Raw genomic sequence first — 20,318 nt, 5'->3', positions numbered from 1 at the left:
TAGACATTTTCATTTCTTAGTTCATTACCATAGCGGCTACGCATACAGTGACAACTTGTTACACACTGGTCCTATTGCCATAAATTACAATCCCACAACAGTGTGTATTCTGGTAAAATCACTAGTGGTGTCCAGAATCGTTGGTTGTATAGCTTAACAATCCTCAGAGATTGTGTAGTGGTCAGTCCTCTCATTCTTTAAAGAGGGGGAACCAAGAGTGCCAGGAGGGTGGTGATGGGATTATAGAGGCAGAGTGTCCATTCCCTGGCCACAGCCCAGGCAACGAGTAGGATTGTTGTTGTCTTGGTAGAAGGCATTTTAAGCCCCAGAGGGATATTATACAAGAAAGGCATGGCCTTTCTGTGCCTTTGTGAGTTTTTGTACACAGGTGCAAATGTTGGCACGCTGACTAGTTTGCCTCAAAGGTTTGTTATGTATTTTGTGATCCAGGCATATTTCCAAGAAGTTTTTTCCCTTTAAACAAAAAAAAAAGTGTCTGTGTTGTGTGTGTGTGTGTGTGTGTGTGTGTGTGTGTGTGTGTGTGTGTAAATATAAATGAGTTGTTTCATGGTATAAACACTATCTAATTTTCATGTATTTTGAAATATTCTCTTGTATAAGTTGCTAGTTAATTAAAGGTACATTTCTGTAATATCTTGTACCCCCAAACTGGAAGCTTCCATATACATGTGCCTCTTTTAGAAGAAAATTGTCTTCCTCTAATTCTTACAGTTGAAGGCACAGACTTGTACATCCTCCACCCATCTTCTCTTCAGTGTTTGGAATAGTTATGTTAGTGTCAAAATGAATCTCTTTAGAAAGCACCTTAGCAGTGCTGTTTCCAGTTCTTGGAAACCTTTCCTGTGTCTTGTATAGTCCATAGTACTCTGGCAGGGAACAGAAGTGTTCCACCTTTTCTACAGGATTAAAGATACTGGAGCTTGGCATTTTGCTTTTAATGTGTTTAGTTCAATTAGTTTTATATATTCACATAATTGAAAAATTGCTGCTGAATTTTACGTTACATAAGAACATTCTAATGAAGGATAAGCATAATTAGCTTATGTGAATCTTGTTTTGAAAATAGGTTGTAAATGTAAGTGTTTTATATACAAATGATTTTATTATCAAAGTATGTACAAAATCACTGCAATTTGTGTATGACCTGGTGAAATTTTCCTACTTACTACCCTTTTACTTAGGTTTCTGACGGAGCATGAATGTGTTTTGTTTTTCTTCTTTGAGTTGTTTACTTTTAGGAGTCATTAGTTATCAAAAAACTTAGCTTTTCAGTTGGAGGGGTCAGGGAGAATCTAGGAAAATCCCATTTGTTTTAATATTTTGGAATTCCTGAGAAACATTTATTTATGTTTTCTGGAACATTTTGTGCTCTGAAATAACCCCTTTCCTAGAGCTGATGGTACACAATGAAGATACTCTTTATTCATATTTGAAAATTTAAAAAACACTTTTAAAGGAGTATTTCTTTGTGCTTAATAGTTATATTGAACTTAATTAGTATCATGATATTTTTCATATTTTGGTCTAGTTTTTCACAAGTAAAAGTTTATTATATTAAATGACTTTGACCTTTTCTCTTTTTAAAACCCATTAGAAGGTTTTAAAAAACAACGTCTTGATTATTAAATTTTTGCTATTTGTGAAGACTAGGTTACCACCTAAAAGGAACATAAAAGGAATACCACATATTCAGTATGAAGGAATCTGCCTATTTCCTTCCAGTAAACTTCCCTTGCCCTATAATACTTATACTCTGGTGGCATTATTTGTTGGGATGAGAAATCTGTCACACAACGTCACAGACATTCTTCAAGTCAGCAGAAGAGACAGAATTCTCCCTATTCGACTAAGTGAAAAGCATTTGTTGATTCGTCCCCTTTGAAGAAAATCGTACATCTGCGCGTATTCACTCCCTTTAGACCTTCAGACCATCATCTTTCCAGAGTTTCACGGACATAGTTGAATTGTTAGCTATTTCTGATTTTGATTTCAGAAATGGGCAACTTCTCAGTTACTTTAAAAAGGTTTTCAGAGTATGTAGTAAAGGGTAGGAGGTTTGTTGTTATTTTTTAATAGGTAAGGGATTTCTATTTGAATTTGAAAATTCAAGAGGTATACATAAAGAAGTCTTCTCATCTTTGGTCCACAATCATCCTGTTCCTTTCCCTGGTAGCAGTAATTTGGGGGTAATGCTTACAATTCAACATCAAATAGGAGGAAATTCTAAACATTTTTATGAATTCTACTTCGTATGCTCATTAATTTCTGCCTAATCAAATTTTACAGAAATAAATGGTGACTGGCAAAGAGCTGATGCTGTCTGGAATAAAATGCAAGAAGAAAATATTATTCCTCGTGCAAAGACCTTAAGATTATTAGCAGAAATCCTCAGAAACAATAATCAGGAGGTTCCATTTGATGTACCTGAGGTAATTTGTTTTTAACTGTAAGCATAACAGATTTTGTTGTCAGTATAACGTTAGGGCATAGGTGAGCCCGGCTTTATACTAAAAAAATCACTGTGTATACCAGTTTTTGTTTAACTGAAGAATTTTGTTTTTAAGTTGTGGTATGAAGATGAAAAGCATTCCCTGAGTTCATCACCACCTTCACGTGAAGAAACAAATATCCAGAAAGATCTGTTGAATGCCTGCCAACGAAAGAAAAGCAAAGGTAAACCTGTACACAGGGGTCTAATAGTAGCATGAGATCCAAGTCCATTTAACAAATTAGAAGTGCTCTAGGACAGAGATGGAACTTGTATAAATTACTTTCTTTCATTTTTTAAATTAACAAAGATATTTTGGGGCAGTTGGGAAAACTTAAATATAAACTGAGTAGTAGATAATAATAAGGAATTATCTCATTTTGTTTTTATGTTTATTTTTTTAGTAATCTTTACGTCTAGTGTGGGGCTTGAACTCATGACCCTGAGATCAAGAGTCACATGCTCTTCTGACTGAGCTAGCCAGGTGCCCCATCTCATTTTTATTAGGTTTGATAGTGGAATTTACGACTTATAGGACAGTATCCTTAAATGTTGAGATCTATAATGAAGTACTGAGAGATGAAAAAAAAATCAAGATATCTATAACTTGTTTTAAAATATCTAAGCCAAAGTGATCAAGCACCATTTCAAGGTTAGAGGCTGGGCGTGAACCCTGTGTCTTGCTCATCTTCCTGTTTTCTAGCAGTAAACTTCTGACGTGACGTGCCTACCGCCTTTATGACTACTTTAAAAATTTTATGACCATCTTGAACACTCTGGTAGCAGCTTGCCTACTACATTGTAGACATTTCCATTTAGACTTCATTGTACTCTTTCAGAATCATACATTACTGTTGTTTCCCTTTTTTTGTTGTTAATTTTTCTCCATAGCATGCTAGCATGCTCTTTAATTCTTTCAGTTTTGTGTGGATTTTCAAATATGCTTTATGATACTTAAACTGTTATGTAGATTTTTATTCATTTTAGTATTGATCATTATGAGCTGTGTTCAATAGAAAGGAATCAATTTAGAAATTTATAATTTCCTCTTACTTCTTAACTGGAAATTTTGTGACACTGACGTAAAGTGTACAGGGTCACGAAGAGTAACTTTATCCTTTGTGTCATTTTCCGTTGCTGCATACTCACCCTATACATCCTTGAGTCCTTGCCTTATATATGGTAAACCTAAATATAAAATTAATTATGATCATCAATACTATTTAAATATTCCAGTGGAGTTTTTATTTGACTGAAACAAATATGAAATTAGTATATAGTTACTTTGTGAAGACTCTAGAGCTCCTTCATATATTACCTTTTTAAAAATTGTTGTTTTGGGGGGCACCTGGGTGGCTCAGTCAGTTAAAGCATCTGACTTCAGCTCAGGTCATGATCTTGTGGTTGGTGGGTTTGAGCCCCGCATCAGGCTCTGTGCTGACAGCTCAGAGCCTGGAGCCTGCTTCAGATTCTGTGTCTCCCTCACTCTCTCTGCCCCTCCCCCACTCACGCTCTGTCTCTCTCAGAAATTAAATAAACATTTTTTTTAATTAAAAAAATTGTTTTTAAATGAAAACCTTAACTAGTTAACTAGATAAATATAATGTAGTGTTTATTATAAACGTGGAGATATACCCCAATTCTGGTTTTAGTGTGCAACTTACATTTATTGTACTTGTTTTATCCTGTTAATTCTTCAGAGTTTTTATTCACAAATCTCAGGATTTGAGTGCTTAGCAAAATATCAATACTTTGGAATTTGAATGCTTTGCATAATAGCACTTTATCGAATTTCTGGTAGTTTAGCCTCCTTACCAACTTTTACACCAGAAACCTGTGGTGAATGAGTGTGGCACTTTACAATGATAGTCCCTTCCTTCTTTTCCCTCCTTCCTTCCCTCCTTCATCCTTCCTTCCTTCAACTGTAGAGAATAATAAACAGACATACCGATTTCTTACAATGCCTATAGTTTTAGAAAACAGTAAGATTTTCTAGATTGTTTTGTCAATCTTAAATATTCGAATTATACTTATTTTATATTTCCATTCAGGAAACCATGCTTGTGGGGGAGTAAACAAAAATTGCACTGCATTTAACCTCTTAGCTCCCTTAAAAGGGAGCACTGTGTACAGAATGACAGATTTTATCTGTTCTCCTTGGTTAAGACACAGATATTAATGTCATACCTTTTCTCTCTTGTTTTCTCTGAGTTTACCTTGAAAGAGGGTTTTTCACAATGTCACCTCAGTTTAAATTGAAGGGCTCATACAAACTCCCCTAACTTAGAAATACAAGTGTAATGTCTGCTTGTTCAGAAACCTCTAAAGTAGCTCTGAATGTTTTTTTGAGCATCAATATCGTGTTCCCTCCTAATTGTATGTACTGCATTTCCTTACATTGAGCTTTATACCTATAGAAGTTCGTACGTGTAGTTCACTTATGCCCTCTCTTTTGTGGTTTGTTTATACACACCGGAGAGTGGATTATAGTTTCAGTTGGATGTTTATAGCCAGGCAATTTTATTTCAGAAAAGTAAGTGACTGAAAAGTGTAGTTACTTCTCTTTTGGTAACATCTTTTCATTCACTGACAGTTATTGTGAACAAGTGAAATAAAACTGTTAATCAGTCAAACAAATGTTGCTTAGTTTACTTGTTAGATACCTGTATATTTGAAAATTGTATGTTTTTGTATAAGTCCTGTCGTAGCCAAATAATTTGATCTCCTAATTTTAGAATTATAGGCTATATTCATTTTAATGCTATTGTGTTGAAATGTTAACCATTGTAACCACCCACTTATAGATTAAAGAGTGCTTTAAAATGCATCTTTTGCTCCCCTCAATCTAAATTATAACTGTGGTTTATTTGGACTTTAACACACATTTTGCAGCTTATTTTGAAACTGGTATCATCTTTTGACAAACAAATTCAGAAGAGCTCTTTTTCATTTTTATTGCCATGAGAATAATTTATTGACTTCAGAAAACTAGTATGAAAAGTCATTTTAAAAGGAAGTCCTTTCAGGTACCTTCCATGTGGCTTAAGTAGAGTTTCCAAAGCTGTGACTTTGTGTTTACAAAGATGAGAAGGGTGACGGCATCTGCTGTTTAGGTCAGTGTGTGTGTGGAGAGTGGTATGGTGGATGAGTATTGAAACAAGGAGAAATAATGTGGTTTGGGGGCCGTGTTCTAGGGTTTCTTCCCTCCTTTTTTGCCATTTCAGAGTAATGTCACCTCATTTTATGTTTTTTTCCTTCATAGATGCATATAGTATTTTCCTGAAAGCACACAAGCAAAACATTGTGCTGAACAATGAAACTTATGGCAGTCTGATAAAATTACTTTTGGAGAAGGATAGCTTCTTACAAGCAATGCAAGTGAAAGATGTGTAAGTATTAGTCTCTTTATTAAACCTGTCACTTAAAAAAAGTATCAGCTCTCATTAGAATTTTTCTAATGATTTGTACTGGTAGCAGCTGCTTAATTATCCTCAACTACACACAAAAATCCTATGAAATGGTTTTCTAATTTTATGGGTTTCTTTTTAACCTACAAAAAAAAAAAAAACCTTTACTGGCCCTGCACAGTGCAGTACATTTTATTTGCCTAATATAACTTTGCCACTCATTTATGATGTCCATATACAGAAAAGTAATTGCTTTTTCTTCATCATACTCTGTTTCTTGTTCAGCAGCTAGATCTGTGAACCTTTTTTGGTGGGAGGACCCTAATATAATGAAAACACCCAAAGGCTTTGAACTTAGGCAAGGGTTCGAATCTTACTTGAAATTTCTATTGGGGAAATTGCCTCCCATCTGTGAGCCTCATTTTTTCTTTTATGTGATGAGGAGATGATAACAAGACTTACATTAAAGATCTCTTCTAGGTGTTGAAGAACATAGAGTGAAGTAGAGAAAATATAGGTGCTCAACACATTTTATTGAATGACTGATTTTACTTATTTTTAAAAAAATGTTTATTTGGGGGGTGGGAGGGAGAGAGAGAATCTCTGTCGGCACAGAGCCCGATGCAGGGCTCTGTCTCACAAACCACGAGATCATGACCTGAGCCGAAATCAAGTCAGGGGCTTAACCAACTGAGCCACCCAGGCGCCCCTCAGCACATTTTAAATGCCTTTCTCTTTGCCCTTCTGTTGCGTTTTTTGTTTGATTTTGGACTTTTTACCAAAAAAAAAAAAAAAAAAAATATCTGTGTGGTGGTCATGGTAGGGGTTTTGTTTCTCTGGCTAGTTCCTCAGAGTAAAATACTTCATTATTCAGAACAAGAGTGAAGTTTTCTTACCTGGTGTGTCAGGTAATGTACTCTGTTGTCTTATCCCCAAGAAGTTAATGTGAAAAGTTGAGTTAGTAACCAGAAAGGGCCTAGAAAGGAATAGATCACAGTCACCTGCCCGGGAATATAGAGCTGTCCTGGTGATGAGTCAATAACCTTATTTTCAGTGGCAAAGGTCAGCCTTTTCCTAACGTATTACAAGTTCTTAAATAATCTCTCTTGGCTCAACGTTGGCCTTCAAAATTTTTAAGTCACAGTACTTTTGGAATATTAGAATCCTGAATAGAAAGTGGATGCTTGGCATTCTTGCAGTTTGCTGGAAAATTTGGTGTTAATGCTAGTGTTACGTTAAAGTTATGCACCATAGGGGCGCCTGGGTGGCTCAGTCGGTTAAGCGTCCGACTTCGGCTCAGGTCATGATCTTGTGTCCATGAGTTCGAGCCCCGCGTCAGGCTCTGTGCTGACAGCTCAGAGCCTGGAGCCTGTTTCAGATTCTGTGTCTCCCCCTCTCTGACCCTCCCCAGTTCATGCTCTGTCTCTCCCTGTCTCAAAAATAAATAAACGTTAAAAAAAAAAAAAATTAAAAAAAAAAAAAGTTATGCACCATAGGGTCATATTTACTGTTTGTATTTCATTACATTTTGAAAAATGTATCTGACTGTACTTGTCTGGAAATACATAACACACCCATGTACAGTGTGTATACGTATAGTATATATAGATGTATATATACAAGTATAATATATACTTATACACACACATGCACACCATATATATCTGTGGTCTTCAACCATCATTTGTATGTCCTATATCAAGGATAGTCACACTAAGACTTTTTGAAAGTTCAGGTTTTTAATGTATTCTGTATCCCATTTGTGTTTTTACTCAGTTGCTAATTAAATTACGTATCTCTAGAATACTCGAGACATGCTCCATTAGTGACTTGGAAAATTTTACATTGAACAGCCTATTGCCATCTGTAATCATTGAAGTCATCAAGGGGATGTGGTATTTTCCTAGAATTACTTTTCTCAGAAAATTATTACCTAAACTCTCTATCCTAACACTGCCCATAGTAATCAAAGGCATTCTGAAGCAATAGTGATTTAGGAGGAAAGGGAGGCAGCGTAAAGAGAAGAGCATTTTGTGTTGTGAACTGGGTGTGATTAAGTGAAGGGATAGAAGCAAAGAAGAAAAGTTTGGTTTTTTTTTTTAACTTTAAAAAGAAAACATATTTATTTTTGAGAAAGAGAGAGAGAAAGAGACAGCATGAGCAGGGGAAGGGCCGAGAGAGAGAGAGAGGGAGACACAGATTCCACAGCAGGCTCTAGGCTCTGAGCTATCAGCATAGAGCCCAACGTGGGGCTCGAGCCCATGAACTGTGAGATCATGACCTGCCTGAGCCGAAGTCAGACACTTAACTGACTGAGCCAGCTAGGCGCCCCCAAACTTATTTTTTTAAACTTTTAATTCTGGGGTTGGTCACAGAGATCTCTGAAATTCCCCAAAGTACAGATTGTAATTTTTTCTCATTTTAATTGGGTTTGTTCTAGAACTGCAAGCCTCACATTCTGGTAGCATGAAGATTCCCCACAGCCCACTCCAAAAGTTCTGATTCAGTCCATCTGACTCAGTCCATCCACCCAGCAATGGTTTGGGGCCCAGAATTACTAAACACCCCAAGTGATTCAATAATCACATGTCATAAACATTTTGATCATATCCATTAGTAATGAATTGTACTAATGTAGCACATGTTAAGTATATTATAAAACATACTCAAAAAATAGAGGGGCATCTGGGTAACTCAGTTGTTGGGCATCTGACTCTTGATCTTGGCTCAAGTTATGATCTCATGGTTCATTGAGATCAAGCCCCATGTCGGGCTCTGTGCTGACAGCGCAGAGCCTGCTTGGGATTCTCTCCCTCTCTCTTTCTGCCCCTCCCTCACTTGCATGCACTCACTCTCTCTCAAAATAAATAAATAAACTTTAAAAAATAGATACTTTTCAGAGGATAAGATTTAAAAATAGAGGACTAAACAGCCTCTTGCCTCCCCCCTAGAGTGCTCATGCAGTGTGCACATCTTTCATTGAAGTGGTTTTTCAAACTGCAGTTGTAACCAGTAAGGGTCATGGAATCTCTTTAGTGAGACAGGACCAACATTTTGTGTAAATGAAATAGAATAGAAAATATCGAAGCACTCCATGTGATAAAGATGGTTTTGTGAGTTTTATTTAGTAAAATGTACACTAGTAGGTTGTGTGAAACGTTCCTTACCCTGTGTGATGGGGATCTTGATCATATAAGTTGTTGTGAAAGCTGCTGATCTAGAAGATGGTAGAAGATGCCTGCAATCACAGCCCTCCTGTTTCCCCTTATGTGCACAACGTGTAAAATGTATGTTGATTTTTCCTCCTTCTCTGGATCTCCATGAAGCCTTTCTGTACTCTGAGGGCACTTTTATCTTAGCTGTGTTACCCTTCCAGGAGGATTTTGTAGCTGCCTTCCACATGCAGCTGGGTGCACCTAAGAGAATCCCAGATGCAAAGCCTTACCATGCCATAAGCACCTAATCTGGGGATTGGATGCACATCCTTTCCCTTGAACTGAGATGTTATATCGAACTCTGAAGAATTGTACCTTGGGTTAGATCTACATTGGGTTGTTTTGAAAATAACTCTGGCCTGGAACTTCAGAAATGGTAGTTGAAGTTCACGTTTCTAATGAGGTCATCACTTCTTCCAGTTTCGTACCAGTGCTCTGAGTAAAAAAGAACGGTTGCTTTTTTTAAATGGCCTTCTTTATTGTGATGTAGCGTGACCAAATGAGCAAGTGGCAGTGCCCCCATGTATTTTGGCACTGTTATTGGCAGTCCATAGATAGCAACCTGTTGTTACTTTACCTGCATGACGCCTCTTGTCCAGTCTTCAGAGCAGTTTTCTCTGTGAACTAAAGAATGCAGTCTTTTTTGCTGTACCCTTGCTGTACCCTCTGATACGTTGCATTTACTTGACCTCTAATGAGATTTCTTCATTTTCAGAAGGTCATTTAAACCTTCCCCACAAATAATGGCACCTCAAAAGTATGTCACCTCAACAGTGACAGCAGCCTTTAAAAAATTAAAGAAGTCAACTTTCTTTCATTTTTAGTTAGAATTACACTTCCTCATGTTTCAAAATAAAAATTTAGATATAATGAATGCTTTCAAGGGAGGAGAAGTGCTTATCCAAAGAGCAGTAAGGGAGATAAAATACTGTTTTAAATCTCTGATAACACTAAACTGCGTTTTTAGGAAATTGACATTTCCATTCCTCCATCACAGTAGCCGTATAACCACGTGTGGCTGGTGGCTAACGACCGTGCTGGACAACATGGATAAGGAATATTCCCATCATCACAGGAAGTTTGATTTGATGGCTCTGAATTAGATTTTTTTTTTTTATAAAAGGAAAGATCCAAAGTATAGGTCAGAAGTAAACTTTTATTGTCCGACACAAAGATCTCTGCCAGTAACTTTTTGTAGTTGTTTTTTTTTTTTTTCCTTTTGCCAGTTTGTAATATATTTTTATTGTGATTGGTCAGTTTGTACATATGTAAAATATAGATGCTCAGTGTATTATAGAACTGAGGAGAGTTTCTGTCTTTCTGTTGATCCCCACTTTCATATTTGTATAGAAAAGGCAGTTTCTTGAGATTGAAAGAAATTAATGAAAGAAAATGTTCTGTGTTCTGAGGTTTTTGAAAGGTTGATAGTTCACTCTTAATGTCAGTTAAAAGGGAAGTTTTGTTACCGCATGGTCTCAATGAATTTTAGGTAATATTTTCATGTAAATATGGTATAATACATGTAATAATGTTGACTTAAGAAGTGAGCTTAATTTTAATGTGTCTTCTGTTTATTTAATCATGCTAAAGAATGAGAAAGTAAATCCTTTATGCAGTTTATAGTCTCATGCATGAGTTGTTGACTTAAAAGCTTTGACAGATGGGACAAAGGAAAAAAGTCAAACTGAGCAATGGGTGCTTTGGTGGGATTAAGAGGATTGGTCAGGCAGGGGGTGGGGGGGATAAGAAAATCCTGTGCCCGGGGACTGCAGGGGTGAATCTCAGAGGCTGGAAGTGACTGAGAGGCTGGGCACGTCACCGTGTCTTTGGAGGATTTTCTTGGGATTGACGAGAATAATTTACGAGTGACCCTGCTTTTCTCGCAATCTGCTCAGCTTCGATGTTCACGTCGACAGGCTGAGGTTGTTGGCAGCAAGATCAGCACCGAGCTTGCTAAGGCAAATGGCGGCGATTGCTTTTGCTCCTCGTGACCTGTGGGGATTTCCTCATCGGGAGATGAACCCTTGGGGGCATTAAGGGTACTGAAATTTCATCACAGGAGATGTGCAAACAGTGTAGCAAACAGAAACCATCCCAGGCTAGGGTTTTTTAATCATGTCGGTTTTAGCCAGAAGTCAAGCGATTTTTGTTCTTGAGTTTTAAAAAGTTGGGGGGGGGGGTTGCCAAATTAAAAGGCTGGGACAAGATTGTTGAGTGAAATTTTCAATTTTAATGTCACGATGGATTTAGTTGTGCAGTATGCTCACCTTTAAAACCTGTATGTATCTAGATGACAGAAATTTGAAAATTAATCAACCAAATGATACGGTGTTAGTAATATGCTTTCATTTATATTTAAAATATACAGCGCTGGAAATAAATGTTCATTTTTGTTGCCGAAAGAATAGTTTTACATTTTATAATTATGGTGAATGTAGAAAAAAGAGGAAAAAGTATCCAGCTTAGGATACAGCCGAACAATGCAGGGCATGCAGTTATTTTAGTCATCTAATATGTCAGCATTCAAGAATCTGAACCGATTGTTTAAAAAAAATCTTGTACTTTGTTTCTTTTGTTGCTCATTTCCAACTTTGTCATCTGTCAGAATGCAAAAAAAAATTATCCTTCTATAACCATTGACAGGATAACACAAAAGCTGTCTCCAGGTCGATATTTTGCAGCAATATTTTTAACATACGAACAGTAGTTTTTATAATTTCACCTTGGTGCTCAACCATTTATTATCGTATCAGAAGCATGTCAGTAATTCCTTTCTAAATGTCTGCTTCTTTTAGCGCTGAGACCCACATCAAGGGCTTCACACTGAACGATGCTGCCAACAGCCTCCTCATCATAACGCAAGTTAGGCGGGATTATTTGAAAGGTATGTCACAATGCTTGACCTTTACGTCACATTAATGCCTCTGCAGATTTTTCTTGTAACGCCCTTCGAATACTTGGATAAAGGAGTCCATTTAGCAAATTACCTGCTTATCAAGAGCCTTTTGTGGTAGCTGAGAGACGTAAATTACTGTACATGCATTTATAATACAGCTTGAATATGAATGTACTTGTCATTTGACCACTTAGTCCAGTTTCCATTCCATTTAACACAAGATGGGTTTTCTTAAGATGAATCACAGCTCTTCAGACATGCAAAATTTGTGTTCCAGAACGAGAGAAAGTACAGGCTTTCAAGTGCGTTAAAATTCACAGCACAAGTCATTTTGCTTTGGAAATTAACATACTTTAGAGCATCTGAAACAATTCCCAGCAGTTGTTTCTTGCATATTGTGTTGGTTGTGTGTGAGATAGCAAATGAGTTAAATTGAGTGTTAAATGTGTGGGGTTGTGCACCAAATGATTATAATATTGATTTTTAAAACTTAATCTAATACTTTTTCAATAGTTCATAATACCAACAGCAATAAAATACAGTGTTTGGAGTTTAGCGTTTAGTGTTTTTAAATTAACGTTAAGAAAATAACCGCAGAAAGCTGCGGAGAGGACTTTGGGGAAGACTGGAAAGGGGGCTGTTTGTTTGGTAGAGGGTATTTGTGGATGGATTTGGATCTGGAGATCTTATGAGTGAGCTCCCCAGGAGGAAAACGATGACTCTCTTAAATGTAGGTAAGCATCCTCTCAGGCTTTACGTTTGAATTTTAGTCAGTACAGTAAAACCATTAAAACCACAGTTTTCCAATCTAACAAAACCCACTTAGGAAATCTTTAAGGAACGTTGAAAAAACTCTCACTGTTCAGTATGGTGTCTCCTTTCTTCCTCGCTCTGTAGTAATGATGTGATTCTTCATTTGCACGTTTATAAAATAATTCCCATGCCTGAGAGAAAGTTGTTTATTGTGCATCTTTAATGTTGGCCTGTAATATTTAAATACGCTGGTCTTTAGAGGTCTTCTCATTGATTAGGACAGAGTAGGTAAATGATGATTTTTCTCTTTTGCAAAATTTCTGTCGCAGCACTCCACAGGCAGGGCCAGCCCATCTAGACAGTCCTTTTGGACAGGGCTTGTTACTAAAACTTTAAAGCTGTCATTTCATTTTCAATGTAAAAAAAAAAAAAAAAAAAAGGCTTTTTGTCAAGTTGACATTTAATGTAGAATGAAAAAGAGTTTTAAAACATTGTAAACTTGCTCCCCATATAAATATTTCTGTAGACATGGAGATAAAGACACAACATTTTTTTAATTTTGAGGGGTTAATTTTTGAGCTGAATCTGAACTGAATTTTTTTTTTTTTTAATTTTTTTTTTTCAACGTTTTTTATTTATTTTTGGGACAGAGAGAGACAGAGCATGAACGGGGGAGGGGCAGAGAGAGAGGGAGACACAGAATCGGAAACAGGCTCCAGGCTCCGAGCCATCAGCCCAGAGCCTGATGCGGGGCTCGAACCCACAGACCGCGAGATCGTGACCTGGCTGAAGTCGGACGCTTAACCGACTGCGCCACCCAGGCGCCCCTGAACTGAATTTTTTTAACTTGACTACTGTCCTTCGCTTGTATATTAGATACCCTATGAAAACTACAAGAAACTTTACGATGTGATTTCCCATCTACTCCTCTCAGTTGTTCAGTTCAGCAGGAAGTTGGCCGAGAGTGGGAGCCCTGCCACACTCCCGCCTCCACCCCCCCATGCCACCGTCGCCGTCGGCTAACCTGTTGTTAGAGTCCCGTGGTCATCGGCAAGGATGGCAATGGTGTTGGTACAGTCCCCATCTCCTTATCTTGCTCCATGGCTGACTAGGGCTCCCAGTTTTTAAAATTCCCTTCTCTTTTTCAGGTTTCTTTTTCTCAATGCCATCTAAAGCAGAAAAATAAAGCCAGTTCAATCTTAATCTAATTTTGTAAGCGTATACTGTTCTGGAATATTAATAGCTGATTTATATGGCATCTTGGCAATATAATCAGTGTTACTAGTAAATTAAGGAGACTGTGAAAAGGACTCAGGGAGAGAGTGTGGATGGGTACCGTTTGAGTGTCTCTTGGGTCCTAAACTATATGGAAGGCAATTCCTGTTCTGGGAATTTGATTTAGGTTCTAAGGTCCCATGCTCCCTTTGAGTGGACATAAAATGGTCTGTTGTCCCAGTCCCTCTCTCTCACTCACACATGCACCCGTAGATGCAGGTGTAGGGGTGTTGGATTCTTGGGTTGCTGTCTAGCAATATGACCTTGGGCAAATTATTTAAACTCTGTTGTCTCAGTTTCTCACTTATAAAATTGGTACTTACTTCAGAAGGGTAGTTGTGATTGTAGCTGCTGACTATTGTGTCTACGTGTAGTAAATGCTCAACACTATTGTTATCTTGTTTTTGGTACTGTTTTGATCCAGTCGTGGGAAGATCCTCCCTAGCAGCCTGTATTCTTAGTTAAAAGAATATTTTTAAGTTGATTATCTATGTGTGATTACCAGTTAAAGAAGATTTTATCAAGCTTGTTTCATAGATTATATTATTAAAACAATATCAATAACATTTTGTTTCCTAGTTATACATGTGTATTTACAAAATATTAGAGAATGTGCCTTTTGAAGTACCTATTTTTCCCATTTGAGAATCACGGATTTGGATTTTTTGTTTGTAGTAGTTAAAAATGGTTTCCTCAATAATAAACACTGAGCGTATTTTTTTTTTTATTTTAGCACTTTTAATAGACTGTTTAGTTATTCCCTTTCCCTCATTCTTCTGTAAAAGATAGGTTTGTTCTCATTTGGAAGCTGCCTTCAGAGTCTCCATTTTTTCTAGGTTACATTGCTTTAATTCTAAAAAGCCGTGAAGTTTTTCTTGATAGCAGTAGTGATTGTTAGGCTAAGTGTTAAATTTTCCCCCCAGTCTACCACTTTACTTTAATGTAATGATTTCGCTACACTGGCACATGAGTCAGTAAATCAAGATATTTCGTATTTATCCGTAATCAAGTACTTACAAGTATGATACTTAAAAAAAAAAACCTGTGGCTATATCCATGGGAATCTGATGATCTTTATTTTCTGTATCTACCAAGTGTTCAGTCATTTAAAATGAATTTGTTAGTGTGGAAGTTGAATGTTCTAGTTTGGCTGCTTCTGTGTAATCGCTCCTGTTTAGAGAGAGACATTGTTTCCAAAGATGAATCTTTGGGATATTAGATTTGGATAAGCAGGTAATGTTTGAATGTAATAAAATCTGGTAAAGTATGAATGTGGTAGAAGTTACAGTATTTATGGAGACTCTTTAATTTTTAAAATTATTTCTTTTTTTCTGAACTTGTCAGTTTCCTTAAAATTGGTCACTAAATGTTATCCCTGAAGGGAACCCATGTGCTGTCAGTAACATTTGTGTTTTCTCTGAGATTTAAAGAAGAAATTTCTCTGGCCTCTGATATTTTATAGATAGCCAGATAGATCATTATTTTTTTTAGGTTTCTCATAAAGTATTAATGTTTTCTGTAATCTAGAATAAATTATTCATAGCTTTTTGTGTGTAGCCATTTGGTACTCGTATCTAAAAGCTGGTTTTCAAAATGCATTAGTCAGTACGGTTCATAAAAGAAGAACTCTGTCACCTGCTTTTCTGTTGTAGAGGCTCTAAAAACGCTAAAAACCGCCTTAGATCTGGAGCAAACACCTTCTAGGATAGCAGTGACCCGCCTTATTCAGGCATGTGCCTTGAAGGGTGATGTAGAAAGTATACAGGAGATTCAGAAGATGGTAAATGGACTTGAAGATTCAATTGGACTTTCAAATATGGTTTTCATCAATAACATTGCTTTGGCACAAATAAAGAAGTGAGTATTTTCAAGTTTCTTTTCTTTCACGGGATACTAGAAGGAACATTATCTCAAATACCACCTTTAAAAACTTTTCTTAGGCTATTAGAAGCCATATCAACACAGAGGAAATATTGATGTCAGTTGCTGATTGTCCTCGAACTATTAGGGAATAATTATGTGTTACAAAATGTGTTTTAGCTTTAAATTAGACCAACGAATGACATTTATCAAATTTTTCAAAATTGTGAAACTTTCTCCATGGTGGTAACTTTCTTCATGTGCATGCCAGGCCCTTGTGTTGAAACACTGTTACGAACGTGAAAAATGAGTTCATGTGATTGTCAGCAACACTGAGGGTGACACTCTGCTAGAACATTGTGAGTGCGGAGGGACAAGCAAGCTTGTTAAAAATAGGCATTTCTGTTTCCCCCACCGTCCTTCCCATCCCTGCTGTCAACACACACGCATAGGAAGCGAGGTGTTTAGAGGTGGTTCTTTTACCATCACCTCTAGATTCCTTATGGAGACATGCATGCCACTGTAGCAGTAAATCAGAACTTGATTTTTATTAACGTCTCTAGCAAAGTACGTTGCCTAAGTTAAAGATTCATGGGATAATTATGGAATCGACACTCTGCGTGCTTTGTTCTTGAGTAGTTAATCTCACATACAGTTGATGGGTTGCGATAATCAAAATATAATGTTTGTTTTTGCAGGGTTTTTTGTTTGTTTCTATTTCTTTGGGCAGAAAAGCTGTGTTTTGTTTTGTTTTTTCCTTTTAAAATGGTTCCCACCCCCTGCCAGATAGAACTTTGAATTTTCCCTTAATAAGAGAATGTGATTATTTTAGGTTAGAAGATCAAGGAAACTTTCCAAGTAAGATCTGGATGAATTTTAAAATGCTACCATATTAAACACAGTTTTATATGATGTAGAGAATGTGATTTTATTCACTATTAAGGAACTCTCTCACTGAAACCCATGAGAAAAACTTACTGTAACAGGGTGTTCATTTTTATTAGAGGGTTCTTATGTTTTAGGTAAGAATTCCAACAAAAAATTGATTATTTGGATTCTGAGTACCATATCATGACTGTAAAGTATCAGTTAGGAGTACCTTGGCCAAAAAGATAGTCATACAGATCATTTTTTATCATAACTTGTTAAATAGGGCCATGTAATTGATTTTTTTTTTTTGAGTGTAGAGGTACTTTTTTCTGAGAATCTTAGTATAAATTAATTATTTTTCAAATGTATGATACCTGACAAAAACAAATTGATGTGACTGGATGAAAGACATGCAAATAGCCCTTCGAAGACCTCAGCAGCAGCTTGAAGAATCCTGAGGTGTTATGCAATTATTATCTTCACCTCATGCAGCAGGAAGCAGTTGTAGATCAGAAAGCTGAAGTTAGAGCACTTAAACAAGTTTTCATTTGATACCCAAAGAGCTACAAAATCAAATATTTAAGGTAAACTATTTCTTAAGGGACTGTCATTAATTAGCTGTTTGATCTTGTCTCTAGGGCAGTGTTTTACAATAAGCAACTACTTCGATTATTGTAGCATAAACTGCCTAGCAATTGCTTTTGTGACCTAAAAGTGGAGTTCAGCTTTGCCTAGTGGTTTTTATCTGGTTAGTTGTAAATCTGTTTTCACTTTTTCCTAAAGTATTTGTATGTGTCAATCTCTTAAGTTCTTATACTGAAACTGCCTACAAGATTAATACAAAAGCAAATACTTCTTTAATAATTTGTTTTACTCTTTGACAGCAATAACATAGATGTTGCAATTGAAAACATTGAAAATATGCTTACTTCTGGAAATGAAACCGTGAAACCCCAGTACTTTGGCTTGACATACTTATTCAGAAAAGTAATAGAGGAGCAGTTGGAACCAGCAGTTGAAAAGAGTAAGTGAGCTGTTCTTGCTAAAAGAACACAGAAGCACATTTTCTCTCTGGTGAGGCTGGACCAGATTTCTTTGGTGGATGAGTTATACTACAGTTTAAACAAAAGAGTTTTCTTACCTGTTATTTTTTCAGTAAGCATCATGGCAGAGAGACTGGCCAATCAGTTTGCAGTTTACAAACCTGTCACTGATCTTTTCCTTCAGCTTCTGGATTCAGGCAAAGTGGATGACGCCAGAGCTCTCCTACAGGTAACGAGTCGCCACATCTGGACAGTGGGGCTTGTGGCTTATGGGAAATAAACTGAGAAATTACTAGACCTAAGTATAGGGTAGCATACTGGAAATAGAGCATAGTGCTGCTAGTACATTTAAATTCACTGTGGATCCAGGTCACATGACAAAGACTGGCTTGTAAGCGGGAGGTTGTTGGTTTGAAAGATGCCAGACTGGACTAGAACTGCCCTTCGATTTCAGGGGGAGTGAGGGAAGATGTGTTTTGCTGAACGATTTAAAGACAAATGCTTTTGTGCAGATAGGTAATGCAAAGCCCTTCCTTTGATTTCCTACTTTAATTTCTCTAATGCTCTAAAGACTGCATCACCATGGCAACACAGTTTGCAAACAAAAAGTAGGAAATGTTTGCTTTTCAAGTACAGCTTCTCACTTGAATACTCAAACATTCTCAGTGCCTTATTCAAGGTTTATTAAGAGTTGAATTTGCTTTCTATTCACTTGTGTGTCACAGACACATTAAATGACAAATGCAGGTCTCTGTGGCCCGCACTTGCAGTTAAATTAGCAATCTTCGGGGAAGGAGACAACTGCATTCATGCCATTTTAACAGCACTAAATATAAAGCTGTGCCAAGTGCCGACAGAACGGTGGGTGATCGGAGCTGCCACTGGCAATGTACACAAACAGGCACCGCTGGGGAGCCCTTCCCAGCAGGTGGCAGTCAAACAGTCACCGTGATCCCTCCAACAGCAGTGTTTGTGTAGACTCCCTGTGTCAAATTGAGGCCTGGGACCAATTTCTGATAGTAAGTAGTACTATATTCCATTCCATTTTTACGAGCTGCGAAACATATTAAGTGGTAGATGGGGAGGGGGAAACCATACCCCTGTGCTGGAGCCCTAGTTTTAATCCTTGAAGTTCAGCTAGTTTGACAACAGAACCCAAGCCATTTTTAAAAGGAGTTCTTGAGAAATTCCTGTGTGAACAGTTTTGCAAAAGGTGGAAATTGGCATGTGCCTCTGAGGTTGTTGTTGTTTTTTTTTTTTTTTTTTACTTTTTGTTCCTGGACAGAGAGAAATTCTAGTTAATTGGGAATGTTCTTGTTTGGTTTGGTTACTTTTTTCTCCTCTCCCCTTCCCCGCCTTTTTTTTTTTTTTTTTAAACTAAACAGCAAAGGCAGTTGATCATACATAGGGATTTCAGGAATCTTTTCGTGGTTTTGTCTTGCTGCCTTTAGTGTTAAAAGTTCCACCTAAAAGAAATAAACTCTAAAGCTTTATCTTTGCGTGTACGTATCTGTATATATCTAAGTGTACCTACCGGGGGGATTACGTGTCTCTAATTATACATGTGATAGTATTCACTCCATTTCAACACACTATTTTGATAGTTCTTCAGAAAGTGGCACTTGCTGTTTTATCTGCCAGCTTGTCCTGAGCCATCATCGCCCTGGCTCTTAGCGTGCACAGCGGCCAGCGGGTGAGGTGGGTGCCTGTGCCCTCGGAGCCGCACTCACACGGCGGCCTCTGCAGGGCTCTTGGTGGCAGCTGTGCGTTGAGACATCGACCACAGTCTCTTCGTTGTCAACCCCTTCAGCAGACAGACGCTTTGGATGATAAACCCTTCACCTGTCCTTTACCTGCTTGTCAAACAGTAAAAGATTATTCTTGCCGCGGTGAAGAATATTTTGTTCACAGATGTCGAAAACATCAGTTTGTAATGTAAATGCTCTGTGTGTCCGCAGAAGTTCTTTTTAGACTATTCGTTTTAGTATTGACAATGTCTTAAAGCTTTGAAAGAACAGTGTGCTCTTAGAAACTTAAGAGAATGACATCTGTGATGAGTGTAAACTAAAATATTGTCTTGCCATATTTGATTTTACTATAGCATCTAAGATGGGATAGACACTTGATTTCTCTGGTCTGTCATATAAACTTTTTTTTTTTTGAGTTTAACTTTTGTCTCTTTCTCAAGCGCTGGCTGTCTGTTGCAATGAAAGCCTTTTATAAAATAGAGAGATTGAAATCAGTCCTTTTGTATGCATAAGTGTAGGTAATTATACTTTAAAGAGAACTTGCTTTGTACATTTTAATTTTTATAAAGAAACGAGCAGTTATCTCCCTGACACCTTATTAAATGTATAATTAACCTTATGATCCCTAGCTCACTTGTGAATGCTTGGCAGAATAATTGGAGAGGAATAGTGCTTCTTTTTTCCCCTCTTTCTTTGCAGTCCTAAACCTTATTCTGTGGTTGTTGAAGCATCGGTTTAATTT

General features: G+C 37.2%; 1 protein-coding gene across 1 annotated transcript in view; it reads left to right on the top strand.

Moving 5' to 3' along the window:
* The window catches only part of LRPPRC (leucine rich pentatricopeptide repeat containing), a 107,481-nt gene that overhangs the window by 80,265 nt on the left and 6,898 nt on the right, over positions 1-20,318 (top strand). The window contains exons 28-34 of the mRNA XM_019466137.2: positions 2,308-2,450; positions 2,586-2,694; positions 5,772-5,898; positions 11,927-12,015; positions 15,708-15,912; positions 17,670-17,809; positions 17,942-18,057. Coding sequence (XP_019321682.2) covers positions 2,308-2,450; positions 2,586-2,694; positions 5,772-5,898; positions 11,927-12,015; positions 15,708-15,912; positions 17,670-17,809; positions 17,942-18,057 — 929 coding nt within the window. The remainder of the gene's footprint in view (positions 1-2,307; positions 2,451-2,585; positions 2,695-5,771; positions 5,899-11,926; positions 12,016-15,707; positions 15,913-17,669; positions 17,810-17,941; positions 18,058-20,318) is intronic.

The sequence above is a fragment of the Panthera pardus genome, unplaced genomic scaffold (genome assembly GCF_024362965.1).
Source record: "Panthera pardus isolate Hobbes unplaced genomic scaffold, ASM2436296v1 HiC_scaffold_25, whole genome shotgun sequence".
In the NCBI taxonomy this organism is placed as follows: domain Eukaryota; kingdom Metazoa; phylum Chordata; class Mammalia; order Carnivora; family Felidae; genus Panthera; species Panthera pardus.
This window is presented reverse-complemented; position numbering and strand designations above follow the sequence as displayed.